Raw genomic sequence first — 27123 nt, forward strand, 5'->3', positions numbered from 1 at the left:
CTGGGTGATGTGGTTTAGGGGTTGTGGTGATAATGATCTATTGATGGGTAGACATGATCTCTTCCAAACTTGACAATTCCATGCAAATGTGTAGAGTCAGGGCACCTGGACAGGAGCTGACGCTTATGAAGGACAAAGACCCTGGGTTGTCATCAGCTGCCTTGCCCAGGAGCATCTCCTTCTTGCAGGGCTTGAAGCACATCTTGCCCCCATGGTGTCAGCAGTCAAGGTGTGATCACACTGGGTAACTGCAGAGGAATCCCCAGAGAGCAGAGCCACCCAGGTGTCTGCTCCACTCTCGCCTCCAGAGCTTGAATGCCCCAGCCCAAACCAGCATCATCACCAGCCAGTCATATTTATAGGGCAACAAAGACAAGCAGGCACTAAACCGCCCATTCAGCTCTGCTGGTGACTATGAACACAAGCGGGTTTAATGAGCTGGAACCAGCAGCTGATCCACTCGGGTGGGCAAGAGTAACCGGACACCAAGAGCAAGAGAAGGACAACAGGCCTCCTGGAAAAGTGCAGAGGGCAGCCTGCAGCCTTGGGGGTGTGGGCTCCCCTCTCCTGGCTGGGGGCTGACATCTCTTGCTGCTTGACATCACTCTGCTGTTTGGACCCTGAAGAAGAGCCAACCACACCATGTCACTGCCATTGTCCAGCCGCTGGCATCTGTCCCAGCAGTCCACTGAGGACACTTAGCAGAGTGTGACCAAAACCTGCCTTATCACAGTCCACCAGGGACCCGAAACAAACTCAGGGTAAAGGGGAGTTTCCCAGCAAAGTCTGACAGCTTCCAACACAGGAACTGCTGCTAGCTACCCAAACTCCTTCTCCTTTCCTGCCCACTGCAGTGTATTTGCTCTGGAAGCAAATTCCCATCCCACTCTTGGGAAGGCCAGTGGAGGTGTTGGCTGAGCCCAGGTGAAGGAGTTTCCCAGTGTGACAGCCAGAGTTGCTCACACCTCTGCTTCTTGTGCTGTCCCATGTTTGCGCTGCTTTCACAGACATTTGCCCTCTCTGCCTGCTCCACAAGGACACCAACTTCCCTCTCAAACAGTCCTTGGGTTCTTTCTGGACAATCATTTACTTTTTGATAAATGCTGTTTCTTGGGAGGAAGGAGAGGGCACAAGAAAAATCATTTGTGAATTTGGCTCACATGTGGTTGTCTGTCACTTTGATCCAGATAAGATTTTTTTTAACTTAAAAAGCTCTCACTATTTTGTCCTGTTTCCAACATTTATCTCCAAGGGATACTTAATGGTGAGTGTGGAAAAAAAGGGATGAGAAAGCCCAGACCTAAGTGAACTGTTTGATCTCCCCTCATACCACCACTCTGTCCTGCCCCATTGGAAAGTTTTTTTTCCTTTCTGCTGAGCCAGCCTGAAAAAAAAGTTTTGTTTTGTATTGACTCAGATGCTTTGCTTTCAGGTCACTCCTCAAGGACCTGCACAAGCAACAAGTTACCTTTGATACTGGGCAATGCCCAGAGTCTTACTTGTGCTGCATCAAGGCTTCCAAGACTCCCCAAATCCTCACTCTCCTGTGCCTTCTCCACCCCATGTGTCCAAAAGCTACTGGTAGTGGCTGCTTTGACCACTGACTCTGGGAAGCACCCATTCCCTCCTATCCAGGGTGAAGCTGCCCCAAGGCCTCCAGGCAAGAGGGCAGGCTTTCTGTGTACTTTAGATTTTATCTATACATTTTCAAATATTTTTAGTGCTCATAAAAGTGAGAAATTTGGCGAGACCCAGCTGCGACCAGTACTGTACAACCCTCACCCAAGGTAACTAAGATCTGGACACTGCCAGACACCTGGTCCCACATCTCTTAAGCAGAAAGGCAAATGTTCCTTCTCCCTCAACATCATCCCAGTGATTTTTTGGGGCTCGTACGGGTGCTGGATATGATGGGGAAAATTCTGTGGTGGAGCGAGTTCACACCAGCCTGAAGTTTCCAACAGGACATTTAAGCACCTTGATATTTGTGACTGAGGCATGGTGAAGCCTGCCCTGTGTCCTGTCACACAGCTGGGTACCTTGTAGGGTGGATGCAATGGTCTAACCCATCATAGGAAGTGCTCTGCCAGCACTGCTGCAGACACATGTGCTGGCACAGCCCCATCAGCCTTCCCAGTGATATCCTGGCCCTGAAAAGGAGCCTGGAGAAATGCTGGTCCTTTAATGGACTCTCTCAGCACGGACAGCCAGTGGAGCATGCCAGCCCTGATGGGACTGCAGTGACAAAGTGCTGATCTGCAGGTTGATAAGGAGGGGCAGTGCCAGGCAGTGCAGCAAGGTGAGACTATCAGGCCAGCAGAAAAGCCATTAGCCTTTGTTCCTGGCCTCCACACATGGAGAGAGGGGCTGGGGACAGCAGGTGGGGCAGAACTGCTGCCTCTGGGGTCTGCACAAGGGCTTTGCAAGCTGCTTTTCTGGAGACCCTGGCATTTCAGTGAAAGCTCTGCAGTTACTCTTTTGCTAAAGTAATCACAGAGTGCAGCTGCTGGTGGCTACAGTACCTAAGCAAGTTCCCTTTTGTTTTAAAATGTGCTGCCGTTTTCAAGGTATCTATGCTGTAGGGCAGGGCAGAATACTGGTCTTACCACGTAGCTGGCGCGAGAACATGCAACTGTCAACAGTGTTCCAGCAATTAGAGATCAAGTATTGTTTGGGGATTTCAGCTTCTTTCTAGCTAGAGATCTTTTGTATCCCGGTGTGTACAGCTGAGACAGCCCTGCAGAAAACCTGTGTAATAGGAGACCCAAAAATATATCCTGAGCAGCATTGCTCGAGGGGGAGCTCGTCCTTCAAACAACAGCAACATCCACTTGTTTAGGTGTCCCCAAAAAGTGACCCCAGTCACAAGGAGCTCTGATCATGCAGGGTGAGGGCTGAGGCAGATGAGCTTCTCTCTTCTTCCCAACTCTGTCTCTTTCCTGCTGCCTGCACAGGGTTCAAATGAGGTTGGAGAGTGATTTTGTGTGGCCGTCAGTCTCTTCAAGACCATCCACAGCATTTTTCTGCCATCTGTCATTTTGAGAAGAAAGAACACAAGAAAAAATAATAAACTCAAATTATTGCCTAATCAACACCAAAATCAGTGCTGCTTGCTCAGCCTGCGGGCCACAATTAGATGCCATCAGCAAATTTGGGCAGCTTGCCTGGGCTGCAGTCTTTCATCTCTTGAAGACTGACAGGCAACTCAGGGATCTGCAGGCAGAGGAAGGAGCTGGGATCCATTTGAAGGACTTGCTTGGCCCTTTGGGGAAAGAGCACATAATTCAAAACAGTAGGGAAAATGGCGTTTTGTGTTTATGTTTGTTAATTAAAAGAAAACCATACCAGAGGAGGGGATGTTTAGGCCTCCAGCACCACCTCACAGTATTGTCCTGGTTATGCAGCCCCAGCTCAGTTTGCCTTGCCAGGAGGATGCTCTGGGTAAATCACTTTGGGAAATCACAGAACATGTGTCACTTGAACATGCTTACAACCTTGGCAAGGCCATCACATGTCCGTGCACTCATGCAGGATCTCGGTACCCCATCTGAAATGTACACCTTCCCCTTGCTCCTGTTCTGCACCTCAGCTGCTTTTCCAAAAGCCAAGAGCTGGAGCAAAGGGCACCCTGCCTTCACCCAGAGTGCCAGCTGGGGAAGGGCAATCTCAGAGCTGGGGAGGGGGTGAGAGGAACACCCAGAGCCGGGAGGGAGGGGACAGCAGGGATCAGGGTGCTCCTGCCAGGGGCAGGGAAGGGGTGTGGGACTGGGCAGAGCAGGGGGCTGGACACTCTGGCTCCACTCCCCAGTCACACTGGCCTCCACATCTGCCCGTGCCCGCGGAGGCAGGGCTCAAAGGTGCTCGGAGCAGCGCGGAGGAAAGGTGCTGAAGCCCGTCCCTCCTCCCGGGGAGGAAGGTGGGCTAGAGGAACAACCCTGCTGAAGCTCCAGTGCTCTGAAATGTGATCCTGCCGGAGGCACCTCCCTGGGCCCCACCTCGCCCTCTCCGACCTATATATGTGACCGGCCCCGGGCGGGCGCGGGGGACGCGGCTCGCACGGTCCCCCGGGAATCCCTGCGGGTGGAGAGGCCGAGGCACCAAGGCATGGCCAAGAACACCTACATGCGCTGGCGGCTCCCGCTCGTGTGCCTCCTCTGGGAGGTGGCCATGATCGTCCTCTTCGGAGTCTTCGTGCGCTTCGGCGCCGAGGCCGATGCGCACTGGGAGGAGGAGAAACGGGAGATGAACCTGACCAGTGACATAGAGAACGATTTCTACTTCCGATACCCCTGTGAGTATTCTGGAAGCCTCATCCTTGTGCTGGCTGGTCCCCATCCCATGCATCCCATCCCAACCCATTCCATCCCATCCTGTGCTGTGGCAGAGCGCTGTCTCCACCGATTGTTAGCAAGCCGTGCTCTTGCCTTGAGGCTGGCTTGGGGTTCACCAAAGAGCACGAGAAAAGCCTCACGGCCCTCCGGTGCCTTGGGGCTCTGTCAGCAGGGTACCGTGACGTCTTTTTTCCAGGAATAGGGCTGACGTGCTCCCAGCACTCTCGAAGTTTGAGCTTGCTGCCCCCTCCCTCAGCTGTGGATCAGAGCGAGCCTTTCTGTGCACACAGAGGAACGGCTGTCGAGATCCTGTGACATCTTCCTCCTCTTCCTCCGTCCACCCCCTCACTTGTGCGTTACCCTTTAGCTACTGGCATTTCAGCTCCAGAGTCCTCCTAAGCTGCCAGGTTCCCAGGGTTCTCGGGTCTCTGCATTGTAGTGACACAGAAATTATTCAGAAGGTTAAAGCTCTTCTGGCCGAGCAGTGCCTTTGGGTAGCTTTGATCTCCAGGGCTGGTCATCTTTGTGAGCCTTTCAGAACAGGCTGCTTCTGTAGGCAATTGTTTCCAAGGAAGCAACAGGCCTGAGTCATGCATCTATTTAGAACATTTCCATTAAAAACACCTGCTAAATCAAAGGAGCTATAGCAACCTGTGGCTGCTGAGGATTAGCTAGTTCAGAAAAGGATTTGCTTACAGAAACCCGCTGCTCAGACGGCCTCCAGGTTCATATATGGTCGTGGCTGCCCTGGGCTCTCCCTGGACGTCTGCCCTTGGGACAAGCCCCACACAGGTTGGCATGAAACAGCAGCAGCGCCTGAAGGCTGCTCTTGTCACTGGAGTGCTGGGAGGACATCAGGAGTCCAAGAAAGAGTGTGTGGGAGCTGAGGAAGTGACATCTCTTCTGTCCTCAGATCCCACTCCTGTTCTGCAGTGCCAAATATTCCCCCTCAAATGACAGGATGGATTCAACACAACTAAATCAATCTAAGGGCAACTGCTCAGTTTAGCTTTGAATTCCTCTGTTTCAGACCTGAGGAAGAGCTCACATGTCCAAAAGCACAGCGGTTCTTTCTCCCTTATCTAATCAGAAATATTCTCTCTCTACAAAGATGGACAAATATGACAAGATGGCCAAGTCCTGGAGTTTTCATCCTTGTGTCCACCCAGTGCTGCTCAGAAGAATGTGGTGGTTGAACACCCAAAGATCATTTGTACCATCATCTGTGACCGCTGCTGTCCACAGCACCTGTCTGCAATGGCAGAGGGATAGGAGTGACAAACAAACAGGTCCTTCAAGCCAGAGAAGATTGGGAAGGCAGGCAGAGGGAAGTTATCCTGGTTTCAGGAAGCCAATATGTGGTTGTGTCAGTGATGCCCATTGCCAGGTTCAGTGAGTGTGACAATTCCTTCTCATTTTGGATTGCACACAGATATTCTGTAATCAGTAACTCATCTGCTCTCTAGGGGAAAAGAAATGAGATATTTTTTTTTGTCCCCAGGAGCCAAAGCCCAAACACTTACTCTTGATAGTTATGGCAATTGTCTTGCTACTAAAACAGTCTTACAAAACCTTTAGGGCATGACAAGGCCTGTGCTGCCTCTGAGTGATAACAATGTTATTCTTACTAAGGAAAAACAAAGGCAAGGGTTAGAAAAAGGTTTTTGGCTGGGTGTGGCTTAAAGAAAGATCTGCTCTTCTTCCTGAGTTCGTACAGGGTCTAACGCACAATGCGATCCTCTGGGTTTTTGGAAGGCACACAGTCCACAGCTTTAACTCTGACCTGTGTGTTTCTGCTTTTAGGATGGAAGAATGAATATATAATGCAAATGGCAGCAGATAAATCTAGCTGTATTTTTTGCTGCTTACACTGGAAAAGAGAGAGGGGAAATAAATACAGCTGCAGAGGGAAAGTCTGTGGGTTTGTGTGGTAAAAGCACAGTAAGACTGTTTCTTAGGACATGTGGAGAAGTGATTTTGAAGTGACCTCTGCTGAACATTGCCAGCTGCAGGTCTCGTCTCCTTCCTTTTTAAAGAGTGATTTCATAGGCATGGGGGGCATTTTTTAAAAGCAATCAGATTAGCATGGCACTACATGGCTTGAGCCTGTCCAAATGCTCATCCTTAAACGAGTTGCAAGGTCTTCTAAAGCACAAAAGGACAAAACTCAGCTTGTGCAGGCTACACTTCTCACAAGTCTTCACCAGCCCTCAATGGAAGTAGCAGACACAAGCCCTGTGGAAATGGGCCAGGGACTGATGGATTTCAGCACAGGCTTGGGGTAGAGCGGACTTGCAGCCACAGAATTTCCTTTGCCCTGAGCTCACACCCTCTCTGAGTGCACAGACTTTGCTCTATATATTGGCTATAATGACTTGTGCACTGCAAAATGCAGACTTTTCTGGTTTAGCGCCATCACTGCTGCATTTCTCTGCTCTGCAGCATGGGTTTGGTGGTGGGAGTCTCCCAGGGGGGATCCCAGGTCTTGGGTCTCCTGTTTTTTCTCTTGCATGGGTGGCCTGCAGTGTGAGGGTTTGCATGGTTCAATTTGTAAGTATGCAAGCGTTTCAGCTCACTTAATTGCAAAGCAATGCTTATCTGATAGAAACGTGCAGCATTAAAAAGTACAGCGGGTTTACTGCACCAAGAAGGTCTTTCAAGAGGTTCCCACAGATCTGGTTTCCCCCGGGGAAGGGCAAGTGAGGGGCTTGGGTGAGTAGGTCTGACCATTAGTGGGAAAAACTGGGTCTCTCTGGTTTAAGCACTAAAAATCTCACTAGGTGGGTTTCTGGTCTCAAGGGTGTTTTGCTACTGATTTCCAAAGCATTTAAAAATGTATTTGTAAACTTTCCTTGTTCTTGTGCTCTCCTTGCTCTGAGCCATCACCAGGACCCCGCACTAAATGGACCTACCCAAAATGACCATTTACGTGTTTTAACAAAACTTTACTGTTCAATTCACATGATGTTTTTTGAGTTTTTTACAAAAGGGGAAAAAACAATCTGAATAGAAAAATGTTTTTCTCTGTACACTCCATTACTCTCAGGTCTTCTTTTGCACACAGCTTTTAGAAAACATTTACTTTAAAGCCTGAGCCTTTTAACAAAAAAGCCAGTTTCTGATAGCTGAGCCATTTTCAGACTTAGAAACGCGGGGACATGAGGCAAATACACATTTTCTCTTGAATTTCCCCCCTATTGCTACTGATGTAATTAGTTTCTTTTCAACACCAAATGCAGTGGCACTTGCAGCCCTGCTGTCCCCGCAGAGCTGACAGTCCCTTCCCTCTGCACAGCTTTCCAGGACGTCCATGTGATGATCTTTGTGGGCTTTGGCTTCCTCATGACCTTCCTCAAGCGCTATGGATTTGGAGCTGTGGGTTTCAATTTCCTCCTTGCCGCCTTTGGGATCCAGTGGGCTCTCCTGATGCAAGGCTGGTTCCACTCTTTCAAGGATGGGAAGATCCTCATTGGAGTGGAGAAGTAAGGAAGAGCTGGGGTCTAGGATGGCACCTAGAATGGCCAGTGGAAGAGCTGTAATGAGAGCCAAGCTGTTGGCAGCACCTGTCCCTCAGTTACGTCAAATACAAATCAGTCTCTAAACTGTTGTTTTCCCTCCACGTACTTTCACTTGCTTTCCACCTTTTATTCCAAAGGTACCTGCCATTGTGGTGGTACTGCTCAAAGGGAAACTTGAGATGAGTGTCAGCCCTTAGTGCCGAGCCAGGCACCAAGGATGTCAGTGTTTAGAATGTGTATCATGCACGTTACCTGAATAACGTGGGGGTATGAGGATGGGAGGAAGGTCAGTGGGAAATCCAGGGGTCTCTCCTAATCACTTCTTTGTCATCAGGTGGGGTCTCTAGAGCTGGGGGTAGATAAGAGTGATTTACAGAGAAGTATTTCCTTATTAAACCACAATTTTCCTTCCCCTTTTCCAGCCTGATCAATGCTGATTTCTGCGTGGGCTCTGTGTGCATCGCCTTTGGGGCCATCCTGGGCAAAACCAGCCCCATACAGCTCCTTGTCATGACTTTGTTTCAAGTCACGCTCTTTTCAGTGAACGAGTATATCCTCCTCAACCTTCTTCATGTAAGGCTTTAGGTAGTACCTGCTTTGTTCTGCTCCTTCCTCTCTGCACCTGTCCAAATTGTCTCCCTTTGCTGTGGCTCCACCGAGCCACTGCCTTCATAAGCATTTAAAATGCAAGAATTCAGGCAGCAAAAGTAGGCAGATTGTGAAAGAGAGGGGCAGTGGGTCGTACTTCCCTGAGAAGGGAGATCTTCTGGGGTTTTACACATAAGCCTGGCAATTCAGGAGCTGGGTCCCTCTGTCAAATGTGCAGACAAGCTGGGCATGATGCAAATCAGGCCTCAGCTCCAGAATGAGTGGCAATTGCAGAAGCAAACCTCCATTTTCCCATGGCTGCAGGTAAAGGATGCAGGTGGCTCCATGACCATTCACACCTTCGGAGCCTACTTTGGCCTCACGGTGACACGGGTCCTGTACAGACCCAACCTGGAGCAGAGTAAGGACAAGCAGGGCTCCGTGTACCACTCCGACCTCTTTGCCATGATCGGTGAGTCAGCCCTCACCTCGGCGTGCTGCTACATGGGGACCACTCAGCTGCACAGGGCTGGTTCCTCCTGTGTGTCTGGGACAAGCTGAAACCAGGATATGGAGCTGAGGAGCTCTGCATCGCAGAGATCTTTCACCTTTCAGAGTTACTCAGCTCCCTTCAAGCAGCGGCTGGGCTGAGATGGTGCCTGGGAAGACAAGGATGCATTTTGGTTCCCTTTCTCTGCCAGCCTTTCCTGAAGTTGGTCTCATCACGTGGGGTGTGAATCTGGGGAGGCAGGACTATGGGATGTAACTTCCCTCTGTGCAGAAATATCTTCCTAAAGAAGTAGGGTGTTTTTTCAACCCCTGTATTCTCTCTTTTCCCTTTCTCTTCCTCATCCCACCTGCCCCATCCCACCAGGTACGCTGTACCTGTGGATGTACTGGCCCAGTTTTAACTCGGCCATTTCTGATCACGGGGATGCCCAGCACCGGTCTGCCATTAACACGTACTGCTCGCTGGCCGCCTGCGTCCTCACCACCATGGCCTTCTCCAGCATGCTGCAAAAGAAGGGCAAGCTTGATATGGTAAGATGGGAGCAGAGAGCCCAGGGGACATATAATGAGGTTAATCGAAGGTCCAGTAAAAAACTGGTATTTGTACTTTGCTGAACGGACACAGGGTTTCAGGGCATGATGGTGAAACTGGCATCCAGGCAGAAACTCTGAGGCTATACTGAATAAGAAAGTGGGAATGGCTCCTGCAGGGCTTGAGGTGTGGGGTGATGCCCCACCTGTGGTGGACACAAATCACAGCAGGAGCTGGACTTGCTCTGCTGGGCTGCAGAGCCCTTTTTGGCAGCGCTCCCCATCAAACAAGGCCCGCGCAGCAGCTCATGAGCAATCGGGGGGCTGACTTGTTAGATGTGTGGGTGACACGTCTCTGTGACAGCAGAGCTTGCGTGACACACGGGTGAGACAATTTCCATCTCATCACAACTCCCCACCCATATCTGTGGATGCAAAGAACATGTGTGGTACAGGGAGTGGGAGTCTATGTGCACCTGTGCTACAGAGAGAAGCTGCCTGTTCTTTTCTTGTTTTTCACCGCCAAGTAGAAAATGGGCCCTGATATTTCCCCTGGAAACATTTTCAGAGCTGATTCTCCCGCTTTGGCATTTGCACCATCCCTGAGCAATTGCAATCTCCCTGAGATGCCAAGGCAGGGCGGTTGGTTCTGCAGGTCCACATCCAGAATGCCACGCTGGCCGGCGGCGTGGCCGTGGGCACCAGCGCCGAGATGATGCTGACTCCGTACGGCTCCCTCATTGTCGGGTCCGTCTCTGGCATCGTGTCCACGGTGGGGTATGTCTACTTCACGGTGAGTGCTGCTCGAGGGGTCTGCAGCCCTGGTCCTGCTGAGGAGACCAGATATGGATTGACTTCCCTTTGACAGTTCCTGCTTTCCGGAATCTCTTATGAGATGCACTTCTGTCGCCTTTTACTGCCCCAAAACGCTCAGGAAGTTTCAGACTCGCAACAGGAGCACGTTTGGAGGATATGTTGTTAGATTATCTTGAGCTTGGCTCACATCTTTGTCTACAAGCTCTTAGCTCTTTAATGGGACACAGTATCACTCCTCTTTCTCTGCTTATCCCAGTCCTCCATGGAAGGAACTAATCCTTTCCAGGGCCACACACAACTCCCTGATTTCTCTCTACTTCCCTTCCCCTCAGCCTTTTTTGGAGTCTAGGTTGCACATTCAGGACACATGTGGCATCCACAACCTCCATGCCATGCCAGGCCTTATTGGGGGCATTGTGGGGGCCATCACAGCAGCGGCAGCCACCGAGGATGTGTATGGAAAGGAAGGGTAAGATGCCTTGAAAATCTTCCCTGAGAACAGATCTTGCCTGAAGCTCTGTGGGCTGGGAGCAGGGAACAATTAATAGTTTTTGTTAATAGTTCAGAGTCATGGGGAGGTGTCCCTCAAAAACATGGGGTGCACTGACTGTGTTGTGCTTACTGAACTGTAGCCTCGTCTTACGCAGCTGACTCTTGGTGGTGTCATAAAGTGAGCCACAGTCCTGCTGTTTGGCATTATTCTGGGCCACAGTGGGGAGGGAAGTGCTTCTCCCTCTCCCCTGCATTGTTTTGTAGGGTTGAGTAAGGCTAAAAGTTTGAATTACAAAGTAAATGTTTATGTTTTGGGCTCCTCCTTGGTAAAGCTTTGCCAGGGGTCAGAGAAGGACGTGAGCGGTGTGTTGGTCATTGCCACACTCTCCGGGTCCACTTCAGAAGAGGGATGGGGCTAAGGAAGAGTTCCCAAGAGAGCAGGGCGACATGGTTCCTCTGGAGCCAGGGAATGTCTCCTGCAGGGATAATCATCACCATTTCTGCCCTCGGCAGGTTCATCAAGGCGTTTGACTTCACCGGCGTCTACCGGACGCGGACACCCAGTATCCAGGGAGGGTTCCAGGCGGCCGGCATTGTGGTGTCCCTGCTGATGGCCTTTGTTGGGGGAGCCATCGTGGGTAAGCCGGAGGGGAGCACGGAGAGGGGCGGGTTGAGCCAACCTGCAGCTGAAACAGAGGCATCCGTGTGCTGCTGTCCGCGGCCGGGTGCATCCTGGGGGGGTGGCACCGAGCGCTGTGCCAGGGCTGCGTTTTCCCCCTCGGGTGGGCCAGCCGCATCCCTCCCGCATCCCCCACGGGCCCCCGCCCGCCTCTTTGCAGGGGGCATCCTGAAGCTGCCCATCTGGGGGGACGCCGCGGCCGAGAACTGCTTCGAGGACGACGTTTACTGGGAGGTGAGGGGGAGCGGGGCGGGGGGCACGAGATGGCGCTGTCGGCCCGCGGCCCGGCCCGGGGGGCTCAGGGGGCTCTGCCGCAGGTGCCGGAGGACGAGGAGAGCGACGCGTACCACATGCACAACCCCGACAAGCCCGCCTCGCCCTGAGGCGCCCCGCCGCCGGCCCGCCTTCCCCGCCGCGGGACCTCGCCCCGCTCCCGGCGCCGGAGCATCGTCTTCTCCCCGTGACGACGAGGGCTCTGCCCTACTCTGCCGCTTTTGTAACGAGCTGCTGTGGATATAATAAAGCCGTGCTCTTCTTTCCAGGCCTGTGCTGCCGTGTGTCGGAGGCCGAGCGGGATGGGATGTCACCCGGACCCGTCCGTCCCGCCGGCCGCACGGCAGCTGCCAGGGGAGCTCTTGGCGGCCCGGGGCAAAGCGGAGGCGCTGGGACATTCCTGGGTCTTGGGGACAAAGTAGAGGCATGAACAGTGCATTAGACAATATGTTATATAATGCAGTCTGGGAGATACTTGGTTTGGGTGCTGGCACCTTGAGACCACAGTCAAGAAAGAGATGAGCCCCCATGGTGGGGGCTGAGCCCCCGGGGGAAGCATGGGTCAGGCTGGTTCTTTTTGAGGAGGGGATGCTGGGGTGCAGCAGCTGACCCTCTACTCATCCTGCCATCCATGGCAGGGGTGAGGGCCAGATGTGAGTCCAGCTACACCTCTATGTGATGGCCTCTGCTGTCACCTTCCCTTGAACTGCTCTACCGAGGCCTCCAGCAGCTCCTTGGGAACCTTGCTTGCACGTACAACACAGGCTGGCAGGACCCTGTCCTCTTTTTTGGTTTCAGCCATTTCTTCCAGCATCATCAGATAGCTCCTTCCACTGTCTGCTGCTATTCTGATGGGAAGAGGACAGCCCCTGTCTCTTAGCTGGACCATCAGGCTTCAGCCAGGGTTGCAGGAAACAGGGATGAAAACCAGGCCTAAAATCCTGCATGTTTTCCAGGGTGATATAATGTGAGGAGCAGGAAAAGAAAGGGGGTGTGGGGGGAAAGGAGGTAGGACGGCTGATAGGTCTCTTCACTGCATCTAGCTGTAATTCTTACACCTGAGGGGGGGAGTCAAAAGTAGCTATTCACATCCCCTTGGGATATGACACCCTCATTTTCCATGCTGGGTAAAGACAAAAACCCTTTACAACATGTTTCTGGAATTTGTCAGCGGCTGCCAGCAGCAGCATGTTAATTAAATGTCGGCAAAGATGGAAGCAAGAGGCTCTGCTCTAATTGGACACTTTGCTTGGTGGAGCTGAAAAACATTGTGACAGAGGAGGAGGTGCCGAAACGCTGTGTTCCCCTGCCATGGCGGGGACGGGGACAGCCAGGCACGGGAGACGCTCTCTCCTGTACACGCGTTGCCTCCATTTGGCCTGAAACAACCTCACCATTGAAAAAAAGAAGAGTAATAAAAGGCCTAAAATCCTTCATAGGATCAGTCTCAAGCACGGCAGCAGTGTGGGATTCAGGGAGAGGGCTGGTTGGCGAAGGAGAAATACAGGAATATCGTAGCTGGGCCATCAGGAGCTCCAGCCCGCTTGCCAGCAAGTGGTGTATTGTGTATTTATTTTATGATGGCAAAAGCAGTTCTGACAGGGGTTAGAAATGGTCTCTGGAGAATGATCCCTGCTGAGGCTGAAGCATATGTTGAGCTGCATCGTTTCTCCAGGACAGGGATGGGAAAATGTAGGGCATTTGTTTTCCCTGTGCTGGGATGTGCAGAAGGAGGGAGATCTCCTCCCAGATTCTCTGCACTGGGAAGGGGTTGTAACAGCCATTTTCTGCTCACAGCTTTATCCAGAGAGGGCATCAGAAAACACCACAGGGATGTTTACTGGCAGGCACCATAGACAATGTAATTTCAAAAAGGAAGTCCTAAACTTTTCCCCACAAGTCTGGAAAATCTGAAAGCAGAAGCACTGCATTTGGGCACTGCATTTCCTACTGGGTGACTGGAACGGTGTCCCTTCAATCCCACACCATTTGAGTTCTGTCTGTGTCCCAGATAACCTCTGTGTCCAACCTTCATGGCCTCTGGTCTTTCCTCCCAGCAGCTGGCAAGGGTCCACGGGGCTCAGTAACGGCAAACACTGGGTGACCCTCATTGCCTCGGCAAGGTGGCCAACCCACATCTCTGCTGGGGCAGGTCTGTGAGCCCTGGGAGGGGGTCCTGTCCCATGTGCACCTGCTGGGAGAAGAAGCCCTGACCCAGTTCCCTGCCCCTCTGGGCTGTGCCTCCTCCTCGTGGGAAGACACCTAAATTGCCCAGGCTGCTGGGCAGCGAAGCGTTTTATTGCCCGTGCTTTTGCGGGGCTCAGTCTGGTCTCAGTACCTAAATCACTTGCTGGGGCTGGCCGTGCAGTTTTAATTCCCTGGCAAACAATGCCGGGATCGGGCTGGCGCGTTTGAAGTGCGGTCGCGGCCCCAGCGGTGCACGGAGGGTTTCTCAACGGGGGAGCGTGGAGGGCAGAGGATTGGGCTGCTCCGGCAGGCGGGAGAACGTGTGAGAAAGGGGCCGTGGGTACTCGCGGGGATTAGGTGGTACAAATTGGCTGGGAAGCACCGGAGGCATTGACCAAAGTTGTCCTGGGGCAGGTTCCCATGAGGGGGGGATGGGGGGGGGGTGGCTGAAACAACCTGCCTTCAAGGAGGCTGGAAGGGCCAGCCTGGCTGCTAATCCCCTGGGATCTCTGTGGCACAGAGCAGAAAAGAGGTTAAAAAGAAAAAAAAAAAAAAGAAGGGAAAAATCTCATGTAAAGGTGGTGGTTTCCCCAAGGGGATGATGTTAGAGAGAGAAGGGAGGAGGTGGTTGAGGGGGGAACAAGCATAGTTTAATCCCTCTTTTAATAGGCAGGTGGTGGGCTCTGCTCGCACTCCTGCTCCTGCAAGCTGCTGCAGAGATTTTGGCAGAAGGCCTTTGCTCACCTCTGCAGTCCCCCGTTCTTGGTGGAGAGGGGCCCCATCTGAGGATCTGCCCTGGACAAGAGGGGTTGCCTGCTTGGTACGTCTGTGCCCATGCGTGTGTTGGTGTGCACAGGCGCACGTACGCTGTGCCAACCCCAGATTTGGGCTGAAATGGGCTCATCGTGCACCCCAGCCACTGCCCACTGCGTATCTGCTGCTGGCAGTGTGCCCATGTGTCCCCCCTGCCGCGCCCTCAGCCTTCTTGACCTTGCACGACTGAAAACCACGCTGCAGGTGCTGCTGGTGACGTTCACGTGCCGTTGGCCGTGGTGCCACTGTGCACATCCTTTGCCAGGCACATCCACATGCTCCTCTGGGCCGGAGCGAGGGCGTGCGTGTCCGGCCCGGCGTGTCCACGCCTGCGTGAGCACCGCTCCAGCCCCTTCTGAAGGAGCGCTGTAAATTGTAATCAGATTAGGGCAGCCGGTCGCTTAGGGCCCTTGAAAAGGGCATACGTCCCCTCATCAGTACCTAGCATTGAGTCGCACAAAGGGTCTAAGTAACTCGGCAGGGGTCGGGCCCTCTGGAGCGCAGGGGAGGGGGCTCGCCTTTCTTTTCTCTCTGTCCCTTGTAATTATGTCAATTTGCTAGCCAAATTGTTTGCTTGAGTGGACAGTGGGGGCTTGCCCCCCTTCACACCTCCCCCCCCCCACCCCTAACCCCATTCATGTGCTAATGTGGGAAGGAGCATGGCCTCCTGACTTCGGGAGGTGGCCGTCAGGGAGCAAAGCACAGGGGGGCATGGGCCAGGAGCCCCCCATTTTTGTGCCCGTGGATGGTTTGGCCTTGCAGCCCTGATGAACAGGGCTCTCCTGTTTAGCTTACCCCATGGCTGGCTGTGCAATGGCCAACCAGCCCCAGCCAGCCCTGGCTTTCTCTGGCCACCTCTCACCTGTACCACATACCAACATCCCCAGGGCCAGGAGCCATGCCCTCTGCACTGTGGTTTTCCCGGCACACCTCCCCACCCGTGCACCTCCCAGCATTTGCATATATTCTGCCCGCAAATCCTTGTCAAGGGGACCCTCTTTATTGCCTGTATAGATCACAGGGTGTTAGTTAAGGGGCTTCTTTGTATTGCCTCAGACAGCTGGGGTCATCAAAAGTCCTGCGGTGGGAAGGAGAGACAGGAGGAGGGGGGAAGCTCTGACAATGCAGACTGAAGGATTAAAGGAGCATATAAAGTTCCTATTGAGTGAGACAAGAGGCTGTTCACTCCCAAGATTGACAGCAACCAGGAGGCGATTCCCAACACAATGTCCAATTAATTCTCTACCCTCTTCGCTGCCGTCTCCTCCTCCCTCCTCTCCTGGGCTGGGGCATGAGCAGGGAAGGGCTCAAGCTAAGATCCTTGAGAAGGTAATTAATTATTCCTGACTAAGAGGAGCTTGCTGAGGTGCAGGCCAGTCCCCAGGCTCGCTGGGCAGCCATCCCCCTCCCACAGGCTACCATCATTTTGGGCCACTTCTGGGTAGTTTTCCTCTCTATCACAGAGCTGTCCCACCAAAGGTCCATCTTCATGGCATGGGCTGGACAATCACCTGGGCTACTGCTGAGCCTGGAAGAAGCAGTTTTAGGGCTAAAGCCAAGCTGACAGTGGAATGCTGCAGGACAAGGCAGCAGCAGGAAAGCCGGGGAGCAGGGCAAGGTGCATGACCAAGATGTATGGGCATGCAGAGCATCTGGGGAGAGGCAGAGCAGCATGTGCCAGGCCTGGGGATCAGATTTTACCTGTGTGCAGTGGTGGGGTTAAAGCATCTCCAGCTACCCTAGTTTTGTGGGGAGAAGTGGGTTTCTGGCAGTGAGGGTGCATTTCCACTCTTCCTTGGGCTGGCCAGCCACACTGGCCCCAGTGCTGGGCAGAGCAGGACATGTAGGAGATATTGTAGGATACTGCATCTCTTTTATGTAACCCCATGTACAGGAGCAGAATCTGGGCCACCATGTGAAATTTCCGCAAGCCACTGAGCACACAAATTGTCTGACTTGTCTGGTCTGGTTTCCCCCTTACAAACATCTGAGCCCAGAGGGAGGAAAGCACCTTTCTCCTAGCTGGCCATCTTTTTCTTGGTACTCTCTGCAACGATGAGGCTCCCAGACACGAGTGGCCAAAATCCTTCAACAGTGACAAACATCTTCAAACCACCCCATTTGCGAGAAAAAGCCGTGCAACCAGGACAGGCTGCGCTCACCACAGGGACATTTTGGCCACCCCATCTTCTACTGCTCAGCACTGACCCCTTCCCCTGTGCCACCGCTGCCCGTGGCACTGAGGATGCCCCGGTCAGCACGGGGTGGGGGACCAGTGCTGCCCTCCCTGCACGCCTCACGAGCAGAGGATGCCCTCAGGATGCCGGCATGGGGCTGCCAGAGGCTCGGCATCTCCTGCCCGCTCCCTCCCGCCGCACACGCTCCCAGTGAAGTTGTTTGAAAGTCTTCCGGCAGTTTTCACGGCCAGGAATAACAGATTAGCCATGATCTGATCAGCCCAGTATCTAAGCTGTATTCTCCCCGCTGACAAGTATTTGAAAGAGGGGAGGGGCCACTTTCAGCCCAACGATGAATCTTTCACCGACAAGAAAAGACCCTTTTTTCTCCCTGCCAGCCGCGGGCTGCTCCGTGCCCTGTTGCTAAGCGAGACCCGGGGCTGCTGCTTGCACGCGGCCGGCTCCAGCCGGGCCCTCGGGTTAGCAGGATCAGGATATTCACACCAGACATCTTGGCTTTAGGGAGGGTGTTTCTTTTCTCACCCACCTCTGGCTGGCAAATAACAGCTCGCCAGCGAGGCCCGGGGATGCTCCTGCTGAGGCAGCTCGCCCTGGGAGGAAAGGGAAAATGCAGAAGCTGTTGGAGGGCAGATTGGGGCATTGGGGTCAGGCACTCAGCCCGAAATGCCTGGGGCTTGCTGCCACACGTGGGGCTGTCCCTGTCTGGGCTGCGGAAGGGCAGCCACCCCACAGCCCCCGTGTCCTGGTGGTTTTGGGCACGGTGGGACCCTGGGGACATGGGTTTGGAGGATGCCTGGCGCTGGTGTCCGAGAAAGCCCCGGCTTGGCCTCATGCAGGCTCTGGGCGTGGTATTGCAGGGGAACACAGGATAATCTCCAGTTTTGGCGTGCTTTTGTAGTCCCCTCAGCTTCACTCTGCTCCAGAGCACCGTCTTACCCTGTCAGCAGCAGCCGTGTGACCCTGAGAGAAAGAAGGGGAAGCGCTAAAACAAAGGCTTCCAGGCTATTTCCGGAGCTGCCAGCATGAGGTGCCCTCGCCTAAGACATGTCGCTCACATCTCGCTCCTCTCCTGCAAGGCAGCGGCACAGGCAGGACTGCAGGCTGCCAGGGCCGGGGCTGGCACCTTCTCAGAGCTCTGCCCGCCCTGCCTGCCCTCGCTGGCAGGCTGGGTGCTGGGGGGAGGAAGGAGGCTCTCCTTCCTTCGTGTACCCCTCCAGTGGCTCTCTAGTGATGCTGCCGAGCCTCCCAAGCCAGCCCCGAGCAAAGGCATCCCAGCGTTACTGATGCACGGCAGCTCAGGCTCTTTGTGAGCAGCCCTGCGCAGGAAATCTCCCTCTCCACTGCTGTAGGAAGCCTGGAAAAACCCGCTCAGCCCCAGCTCAGCCCAGGAAGTCTTGCCTGACCTCACAGTCCGGCAAGACCTCGATCTCCTGGTAGAGGTGACCAGGGTTCGTTCCATTGACATGCAGGATTGTGGAAGAGACGTGCAGAGAGGCTGGTTCCTTTTCCACGGGAAAGATAAACCGCTCTGGCACAGCATCACAAGCTGCTCCCGCTCCTCAGGCCGTGCTCTGTGCCCAGCTGGTGCAAAAAAACCCAGGGAAAGATGCCAGAGGGGATATAAGAGTTACTGCTGCTTTGAGCAGTGCAAAAAGGAAAGAAACCCTGAGCCTCCTGATTTGAAACACAAAATGCTGGATCCATGGCTGTGATACACCCCTTTTTGTATCTTCAGCAGCACAAAGCAGCTGACAAACTGGCCTCTCTGGCCCAGTGAGCTCTTGTCCAGTTTGTGAAGGGTCCCTCAGTGGCTGAAGGGGCAGCACCAGTGTTGATGTCACAGCCACTCCAGTGCCACGGGCAATGGGACAGCTTTCCCAGCACCTAGAGGTTGTCCTAAGCCACATCAGAGGCATGATGGCTTTCTCCTGTCTTCCTGGGAACAGAAGTACCTACGTTTGGCATTCTGGAGGAAGGTGGAGTTACGGGTGCAGGTGCTCTATCCGTTTGTGCTGCCATGGGCAGCAATGGCTGTGTGGGCTGTTCTCCATTCTTGGCAGAGGGCACCCACCCCAAATAAATCCCTCCTAGCCAGCAGCTTCTGAAGGACATGCTCAAACCTCTCTAAGCTTGTGCCAGCAAAGCACAGGCAAGGCCTGTTTACTTTTGGGGCTCTCACACAGTCCTACCTAATTCTGTTACCCTTTTTTCCTGGCTGTTGGCCATTCTGGCATGGGCGAGCTCCCAGCTTTGGGACCTTAGCAGTCCTCTGGTACTTCAGGCCAGATTCCTCACTCCTTTTGTGTGTGTCTGCCAGCCATGAGTAATGTTCTCCACGGCACAGACAGGTCTCCTGCCTTGCTCTGCAGCCAAGAATCACCTGTGTGAATGAGCAGCGAGAGAGCTGGGGGGCGGGGGGCTGGAGCACAACTCCCCTCACCCTCTCCTGGGGAGGCTGAATGACTTTTGACATACATCTTAAAGCTTCTGGCTTGGCCCATTGCTTGGTTAAACCTGCAAGTGGCCTCTGTTCCTCCTGGATAAACTCTCTGACTCATTGACTCCATCCTCTGCAATACAATGGCCCTGTGCTCACATCATGGACATGAAGACCCATTTTTGACTGCCGCCAGCTTTCACACTGCCATGGCACTGACCAGGTTTTTAGGAGCTCCGTGTGCTACGTACAGCAAACCCACAGCATCAGAATTAATTGCTCCTGACTTTATTCCTTTTGTCTCAATTTTATCTGCTGGCTTTGCTTCCAAGTCTTGGCTTTGCCTTGGATTGTGCTTGGCAGGTGCTCTGTAGAGGAGAGCAGGAGCATCCTGTATGGTTTCACTTTTCTCTGGGGAATCCTGAACCACTAAAACCAATTTACTCTGTAACTCTGGGTAGTCTTTACCCTGGAAATTCTCTATAAAACCCTTGTTTGGGAAGGATGTGGTCTGCAGAGAGATTTAACTGTCCTCATGATGATCTGATCATCTGCAGGAGAGCACAAGGGCTTTTCCATGGCCAGGGCTGAGCAGCACCATGTCTTCCTGAGGAAGAAAGGAAAATCTGCCTTCAAGAACTAGCAGGTAAAACCTGATCTGAGAATTCATGTCCCAGTGATGAAATAAACCATTGTGCAGCAAAGAATAGTACACAATGTAAGCACTCAGGAAAGAAAAAAATAATTTTTATCCTGATTTCTAGTGTCTTCCTGACTTGTGAGCACCCTCCCGTACTCACACATGTCAGCAGAACACCATGGAGATATATTTATATGAAAATCCGTTTGTCTCCACAGCTATCTATAGCATTTCTTTCCATGCCCTTAGCTCCTGTGGCCGTGGGTTCAGTTTGCCTGTCTGGTTCCAGCTCCTGGAGCATCTCTGTGCAAAGGGACAGCATCAGCACCCTGTGTCCGACGAAAACCAAAATAAAGAGCCATCACAGGATCGGAATGGGAGCTTGGATGCTTTGGGAGCACACGGGGAGCCTGGAGCATTGCAGCATCCTTTTCTGGGGCGCTGCTGGCGGGGAAGGGGGTCCCCCCACGGGCCTCCCTGCAGACGAGGGCCCCCGCTCAGAAAGAAGTGGCGGCACATCAGTATGCAGGAGTGGTCGCTGCTCGCCAATAAATTAGCATAAACCACTCTAGGAGGTAAATAGACATACAAGGCGCCAGTGTGTGCAGCGTGGGCTGTGGCTTTGTCTCAGCCCCACTATTGTCACGGCCCCTGCTGCACACTGACCGAGTGGGGCCGGTGTGGTGGGCTCTTACACTTTTGACTGCTGGATAAAAGGGGGGAACATAAAGAGAGGGGAGAACTTTTTTTCGGGGTTTTTTATAAGTCCAGACGAAGTTACAGACGTCTGTTAAACGTCAATTACAGCTGAATAAAGACGTCTGCTTGAGGCTTAGTTATGGCTCCTTTCAGCCACCGAGATTTTTCCAGGGCTGGTCCGGGATGCCTTCGGCAACCTAATTTGGAGATTGTAACTCTATAAACAGGCTCTGGCATTAATAAAGGCTGGTGAAAATGCAAATGACAGCATGGAGGGGGCTTGGGGATGGGTCGGGGTCCTTGTGCCTTGCAACTCAAGGCAGGGAGTAAAAAGAGGGAAGCAAAGAGGAAGAAGAAAGGGGCCATGCAGAGGAGTAGGGATCCATAAACAGAGGGCTTGGTGGGGTGTGCTGACTTTCCTCATGGTGCCCTGGGAATCTGGTCCCATCAAGATTCATATGTATCCGACTCTGCTTCCCACTGATTAACCCTTGTGGTGCTCCTGGCCGTACAAGCGCGGTTGCTTATGTTTTTCCCAGACCAAAGCCAAAACATTAAAACCCAAGGCATTTAATTCTTTAAAATCCTGGAGAATCGCTGGCTGTTTTGGAGCATCCAGACAATATGAGAGAGGCTGTCAGGAAAGTTCAGAGGCTCAAAGGAATGATTCCTTTTGGAAGGGCGGCTCGTGCTCTGCGTGCCTCTCCGTTGCTTATCATGGGGCTTGTTGATGTTGTTTCCATTTTGCCATGGGAAAAAGGCCTCTGAACTCCAGCTGGGTGAGGGGGGAATGAAGCCCCTGGTCAGTGTTGTCCATGCCATTAAAAGACATTCTCACCAAAACACACTTCAGATGGCACCAGGTGCATAAGAACCTTCTTCCCTCTAGGATACATCCATGTCCAGAGGCCGAGGGTGGAGGGACGGAACTCACCTTGGCCTCATTGGCAATATCGTCTTGTGCCCTGAGATGGGTCAGTACCTGGTGGAGAGAACCATGTCCTGTTGTATAGCTGTGTCCTAGCCAGATTTTACAGCCCAGAATATGAGGAGCAGGCCTGAAAATCAGAGTGGAGGCAGTGCAGATGCCGAGGAGTTGCTGTGGAGGAGGCTCATTCCTCCCTCAGACTATGGAGCATCCTTCCCATGCTCTGCCCTGGGACACAGCACTGTGCTGGCCCAATGTGCTGTGCAGCGAGTGTGGGATGGATGGTCCAGAGGAGCTCCAATCTTCATCCTCCCCCCAGATCTGCTGGGAATCTTCTATTTCGGAAATATTTGAGAGGAGAAGTGAGTATTTTAGAGGTGACAGCACAGGAGCCCCCTTTCCATTCCACTCCCTTGGGAAAGCATGTTCTCCTCTCGTTTCCATTCTTTGGGGATCATTCTCTCCCCATCTTAACCCCATTTTTATTCTCTGTCACTCCCTCTCCCCCATCTGGAATGAGCACACATTTTCCTGCCTTTTCTGTCTCTTCCTCAGGCAGAGAGGCACAGAAACTCCCGAGAGTCCCTTCGCTGATTTCTTGGAGAAACTCTTGTCCATTTTCAGTAAAGCCAGAGTACCAGGCTCTTCCTTGGCCCATGGGGATGGAGGCTGCTGTCCCATTTATCTCACACACCTGCCATGGGACTGGCTCGAGCGGTTGACAGAAAGGGGGATTTATTGCAGAGTACTGAAACAGAAATGCACATCCCTGGTCCTTCCCCTTGGGGTGATGATTAGGAAGGATCCTTCCCCTCCCAAACCATTATCCTGACACTGCTGGGGACTGAAACCTAATGCATTTTCCCCAATTTTTTTTTCTATCCACCAATTTCTTCTAGAAATGGGCTGAAAAACCACCACCATGCTTCTGGAAAACACCAGAAGGATACCCTCCAACCCAAGGAGGATCCACAGGATGGATTTAGGCCAGAAGACGTACTGTTGATTATGGTTTATACACAGCTGAGCAGTTTTCCTGATGAGGCATCCCGAGAAATCTGTAGTTGGTCCTGGGGAAGTGTGAATGAGGTGCTGTGCCAAGGCTGTGGAAACCCCTTGCAGGAAAGCGGCACATGTTCATGGGCGCCTTTTGCAGGATTTAATTTTTTTTTTTTTTTTTCCAGCATGATGTGATTCCGAGGAAAGCCAAGGGAAAGACAGGGGGGTACAGCCTCGGAAGGCTGCAAAGACTGGCTTAAGCAGAGATGCAGAGCGGCAGGACCTGAACAGGCATCTGGTTGTTATGGGATGGCTGAACTGGGATTGCTGGCTCTCCAAGGCTGATGGTACCATGCAGTCACATCTTTTCCCCTTTCACCTGGGAAGAGGGGCACAGGCAGATTTTTGGGGAGCTTACAGCACTTCCAAGGAAAGGAAGGTCAGACCTTGCAGTGAAAAAGTGTCGCTGAGCCCACAAACCAAGAGACAACAGAAAAAGAAGGGGTGGGAAGGAGGATGAAGATGAGAGGATGATGAAGGGGGATGTGAATCAGGGCACAGAGCCAGCCCCACGGACAACGCCCAGGGCTTCCCGAAAAAAAATGGAGGATGGGGTGGACCAGCGACAGCTGGAAGATTTAATTGCTCCTCTCCACAGACCTGTTCGGCTCCCTCCCTCTCAGATCTGCATTTCAATATGAGAGCAGCAGTAAGTGGGATGCCGCTGGAAGGGGTTAGAATGATTAATCATTTAAAAAGCAAGATCTTAATTACAGGGTGCAATTTTTGCTATTTAAGGAGTCCATTAGTTTCCAGAAAGGAAAAAATATATATATATACCGCAGGTTATTCTCTTTTTGAAGAAAATGGGAGGTGGGGGGAAACCGGGGGGCCGCAGCACCCGGGCTGGCGTGGCCGCCCCTGCCTGGGCGAGGGCGTTGGTGTGCGAGGATGGCGAGGGGGAGGTGGTGTCATTTGTTCCCCGAGTGATATTTTTGAAGGGTGCTGGCTGCGAGCGTTCGCCGCGCTCAACCACGCGTTGGCACAATCTGTGCCGGAGCAGGCAGACGGCTTGTGCTCAGCCTCCCCCGGCACGGCTCCTCCTCCGCCGGGAGCCAGGGGAGGGTTCGGCCGCTGTCAGCGCCGCTGACCCCTCGGCCGGAATAGCTCCCGAAGGATGTTTTGGGGGGTAATTGCCGCGATAACATCTTGTCTGCTGGGAGCCGGGTTGAGACCTCGGAAGGCTCGTCTTGCCCGCGGCTGGGGCGGCTCCGACGGTGCCGGGGGGCCGCAGAGCCGCAGTGCTACCCCCGGTGGGTGACACGGGGCATCGGGGCACCAGGGGACACCAGCTCAACCGGTGTCGGGACCGGCGGCTGCGGGCTCGGCCCCGTCTCGCCCCGCGCCGCAGCCTGGAGGGAGGTGACGGGGGTTAATCGCCCACCGCCTCCCCTCTGACCCCTCTGTGGGTTTTTCTCTTGTATGGTCATTTAGCCGTCCCCTGACACAAAAGGGAGCGATTAAACACAGCTCAGGCCCTTCATGCTTTAGTGGATTAATTTGCTGATCCCCCACGGATTAAAGGTCTCGACAGGATCAGCGGGAGCAGCGGGGCAGACCCCGGCGGGAGGAGGCCAGTGATAGTCCCGGGCAAGCTCCAGCCCGCAGCAATCCCCCTCTCCGGGGACCTCGCGGTGTCACCGAGCCATGTCAGGGTTCAAGGCATCGGAAGCTCGCCTAAATAGCGCATCCCCGACCCTCCCCTGCTTTGCCGACGGCCGAGCGGAGCGGAGCCGCTGTCGGCCCGATGGCTCCGGGGAGCAGAGCCGCTCCCCGCGCACCCAGCAAGGGCGAGCGGGGCAGGAGGGATCGGCTGCTCCCAGGGAAACGGGAGAGGTGGTGATTTTGGGGGGCTGCACCCCAATGAGGGGGGAGCGCGGTTACCCTCCCCAGGCCTGCGGGAAGCAGAGATTGCATCTGCCTTTAATTACTCCCTCTCTACATATCAGATGCTCGTGCACCTTCTGCACATGAATGCTGATTAATTGCAGGGTTAGGCTCCGAGGCAGGCCGGACCACATTATTTCTGATGTTTGCTCTTTTCACGAGGAGAATAAATGCCATGAATCCACAGTAATCAGTGGCTTTTAGCTTGTCACTCTTATGACACTCTTTACTTAGACCAGGAAATGGCAAATGTGGTGGAAATAAGAACTTTATTATCTTTTTTTTTTTTTTTTTTTTTTTTTTTTTTTTTTTTTTTTTTTTTTTTTTCTCCCAAAGGGGAGGTGTGTAGTGAGGAGGGGGAAGAAGGTGGTAGGGGCATCTCGCGGGAGAGGGAGAAAGCGGCTCCATTTTCCCTGTGCCTGAGCTGAGCTGATCTTCACCCTGTTTAGCGAGGGAGAGAGAAAAAGCAGCAGCATCTTCTTTGTGAAAGGAGGCTCGGGTGGCACATCAGACCGGGGCTGTCCTGGAGCAGTGGTGGCATCCTGGGGACAGCAGAGCTAGAGGGCAGCGGGATCTCTGCAACACTCCGCAGCATCTGCGGCCTTGCCTGGAATGCTGAGCTTGGGCGTGCACGGTACAGCCGCATCCGGGCACTGATAGCCACGTGTGCTGCATCCAGCCCCGGAGACACCCCATAGCCTACCCGGAACGGAACAAGGCTGGGGAGAAACCCAGAAGGATCATCACAGAAACGTTCGGGTTGGAAGAGACCCTAAAGGTCATCTAGTTCCAACCGCCTCGTTCCAAGGATGCTTAGCCTCTTGGCAGGGATGAGCTCGGGGGGACAAGCAGCGGCACCCACGGCATCTCCCAGCCCTCACCCTTCGCCTTCCCTCGCGGGCAAGCCCCGCTCTCCTCCCAGCAGAGCCCCATCGGCTCAGGTGGGAAACCCTTTCACCGCCTCCCTCAATGCCCTGCTACCGATCTCATTGCCAGCGCTTAGCTCAGTGCGAGGGCAGCCCCGGCCTTTTCAGCCGCGAACATCTGGCGTGCGGCGGGCGCCCGGCCGCGGCCGCCCCGGCCCCCTCCCCGCGCCGCCCCGCCGGGCTCGCCCGCAATTAGGCAGCGCCGAGCCCCTGGCCGCGGCCCCGCTCAGGTGAGCACCCGCTTCCGAGGACGGAGGTGTAATTAAGGTTAATCAGGGGGCCGGGGATCAGGGCGGTGGCGGGGAGACCCAGTGAGCCTAATGGCGGCCGTAATTAGGCAGCTGTGGAGAAGCGGTTAATGAAGACGGCAACCGTTAATAAAGCTCTTCCTGAGCAGCCTTCTGGCCCGGGTAATTGAGGGATTTGCAAGTGCCATCTCCCCCTTAACCCTGTAATGAGCAGACCCGTGGCAGCCCGCGTTTAACCCTTCCGGGGACGGTGGCGGCGGGGCCGATCGCCGCTCTGCGGGGACGCGCCGGCAGGGCTGCGGTCGTGAGATGCGTGTTTGAGCGTCTCCCCTTGCCGCCGGGTCCCCAGGGCTCCCTCTGCCCCGTGGCTTCCCCGGGAGCCCTTTGAGCCACGCTCAAAGCGGCTGGCAGAGACTTTTCTCGCAGATGCTGTGGTTTCCCACGCCTGCCTCGGCATTATGCAATCCCCCCCAGCCCTCACCGCCCCCCCGGCCCCACCACCCACCAGCGCCGGGATGTCATCATCAGCCCGGGCCCTGGGAACCCACATTGTTAGCTTAGTAAATAGAGAAATCCCCACTCAAGCATTGCAAATGAGGGCAGAGGGGGAGCCGGGGAACCGCGCCGGCGGGCCGCAGGGTCTCTCCCCTCTCTCTCTCTCTCTCTCTCTCTCTTTGAGTTGTCAGATGAATTCAGTGGTTAACAAAGAGCAAGGGAGGGAGCTGAGCTGCTGTCGCAGCTGGGCAGGGCGGTAAGAGGAGGCAGGACTGCAATGCCACCACTCCAGCGAGCAGCCTCTGCCCTGCAATACCTGCTGCAGGTGGGCAGGAGCCCGGCGTGGCCCCAGAGCTGGGCCTGCCTGAGCATCGGTAACTGCACCCTGAGGCTTGTACTGCAACAGGGGTGACGGCCAGGCAAAAAGCAGGGGGCTGGGGACACATCCCATCCTTGCTTTGCTTCTCTGCTGCTGGTTGTACTTGCGTGGCTGCAGTTCCCCAGGGAATCTTGGGACCTTGCTGAGGTGTGGGGACCCACCATGCCAAAATACTTCTGAGCATCCTGAATGTGTCAGTGAGGAAGTGAGGCAGATCAAAAGACACTGAAATGCTTTTATTTTCATCTGAAATAAAAAAAGAAGCACAATAGAGTGATGGTTCTGCTTTTCTGAGCGGGGCGTGAAAATTACCTGGTGAGTGGAGCTCCCAGTGCCAGCTCTGGCAGCAGTGATGCTGCTTAGTCTGTAGCACAGCAAAGCCTCTCTTGGCCCTACCAGGAGTTTTCCTTCACCTCTCACCAAGGATCCATCCTCCTGTAGCCAGACTCCACGCTGAGACTGCTGCCTATTGACTCAGCCCTGCAGCAG

The 27123-nt window shown here is 53.8% G+C and overlaps 1 protein-coding gene across 1 annotated transcript; it reads left to right on the forward strand.

Moving 5' to 3' along the window:
• Window positions 1-3868: 3868 nt before the first annotated feature.
• Window positions 3869-12006, forward strand: RHCG (Rh family C glycoprotein). Its single transcript, XM_040077507.1, has 10 exons — window positions 3869-4291; window positions 7627-7813; window positions 8272-8422; window positions 8762-8909; window positions 9312-9478; window positions 10134-10271; window positions 10627-10763; window positions 11300-11424; window positions 11626-11699; window positions 11783-12006. Exons 1-10 carry the CDS (start codon window positions 4105-4107, stop codon window positions 11846-11848), a joined length of 1380 nt encoding a protein of 459 aa, XP_039933441.1. The 5' UTR covers window positions 3869-4104; the 3' UTR covers window positions 11849-12006.
• Window positions 12007-27123: the final 15117 nt, after the last annotated feature.

This window comes from Hirundo rustica, chromosome 13 (genome assembly GCF_015227805.2).
Source record: "Hirundo rustica isolate bHirRus1 chromosome 13, bHirRus1.pri.v3, whole genome shotgun sequence".
Classification (NCBI taxonomy): domain Eukaryota; kingdom Metazoa; phylum Chordata; class Aves; order Passeriformes; family Hirundinidae; genus Hirundo; species Hirundo rustica.

What these genes read in the sequence shown, in the direction of transcription:
- RHCG (XM_040077507.1), top strand. Translation starts at nt 4,105, where the DNA reads ATGGCCAAGAACACCTACATGCGCTGGCGGCTCCCGCTCGTGTGCCTC. An exon ending in AGAAGGGCAAGCTTGATATG is followed by an intron (nt 9,479 to 10,133) that starts GTAAGATGGGAG and finishes TTGGTTCTGCAG; the next exon opens with GTCCACATCCAGAATGCCAC. An exon ending in TGGGGTATGTCTACTTCACG is followed by an intron (nt 10,272 to 10,626) that starts GTGAGTGCTGCT and finishes CCTTCCCCTCAG; the next exon opens with CCTTTTTTGGAGTCTAGGTT.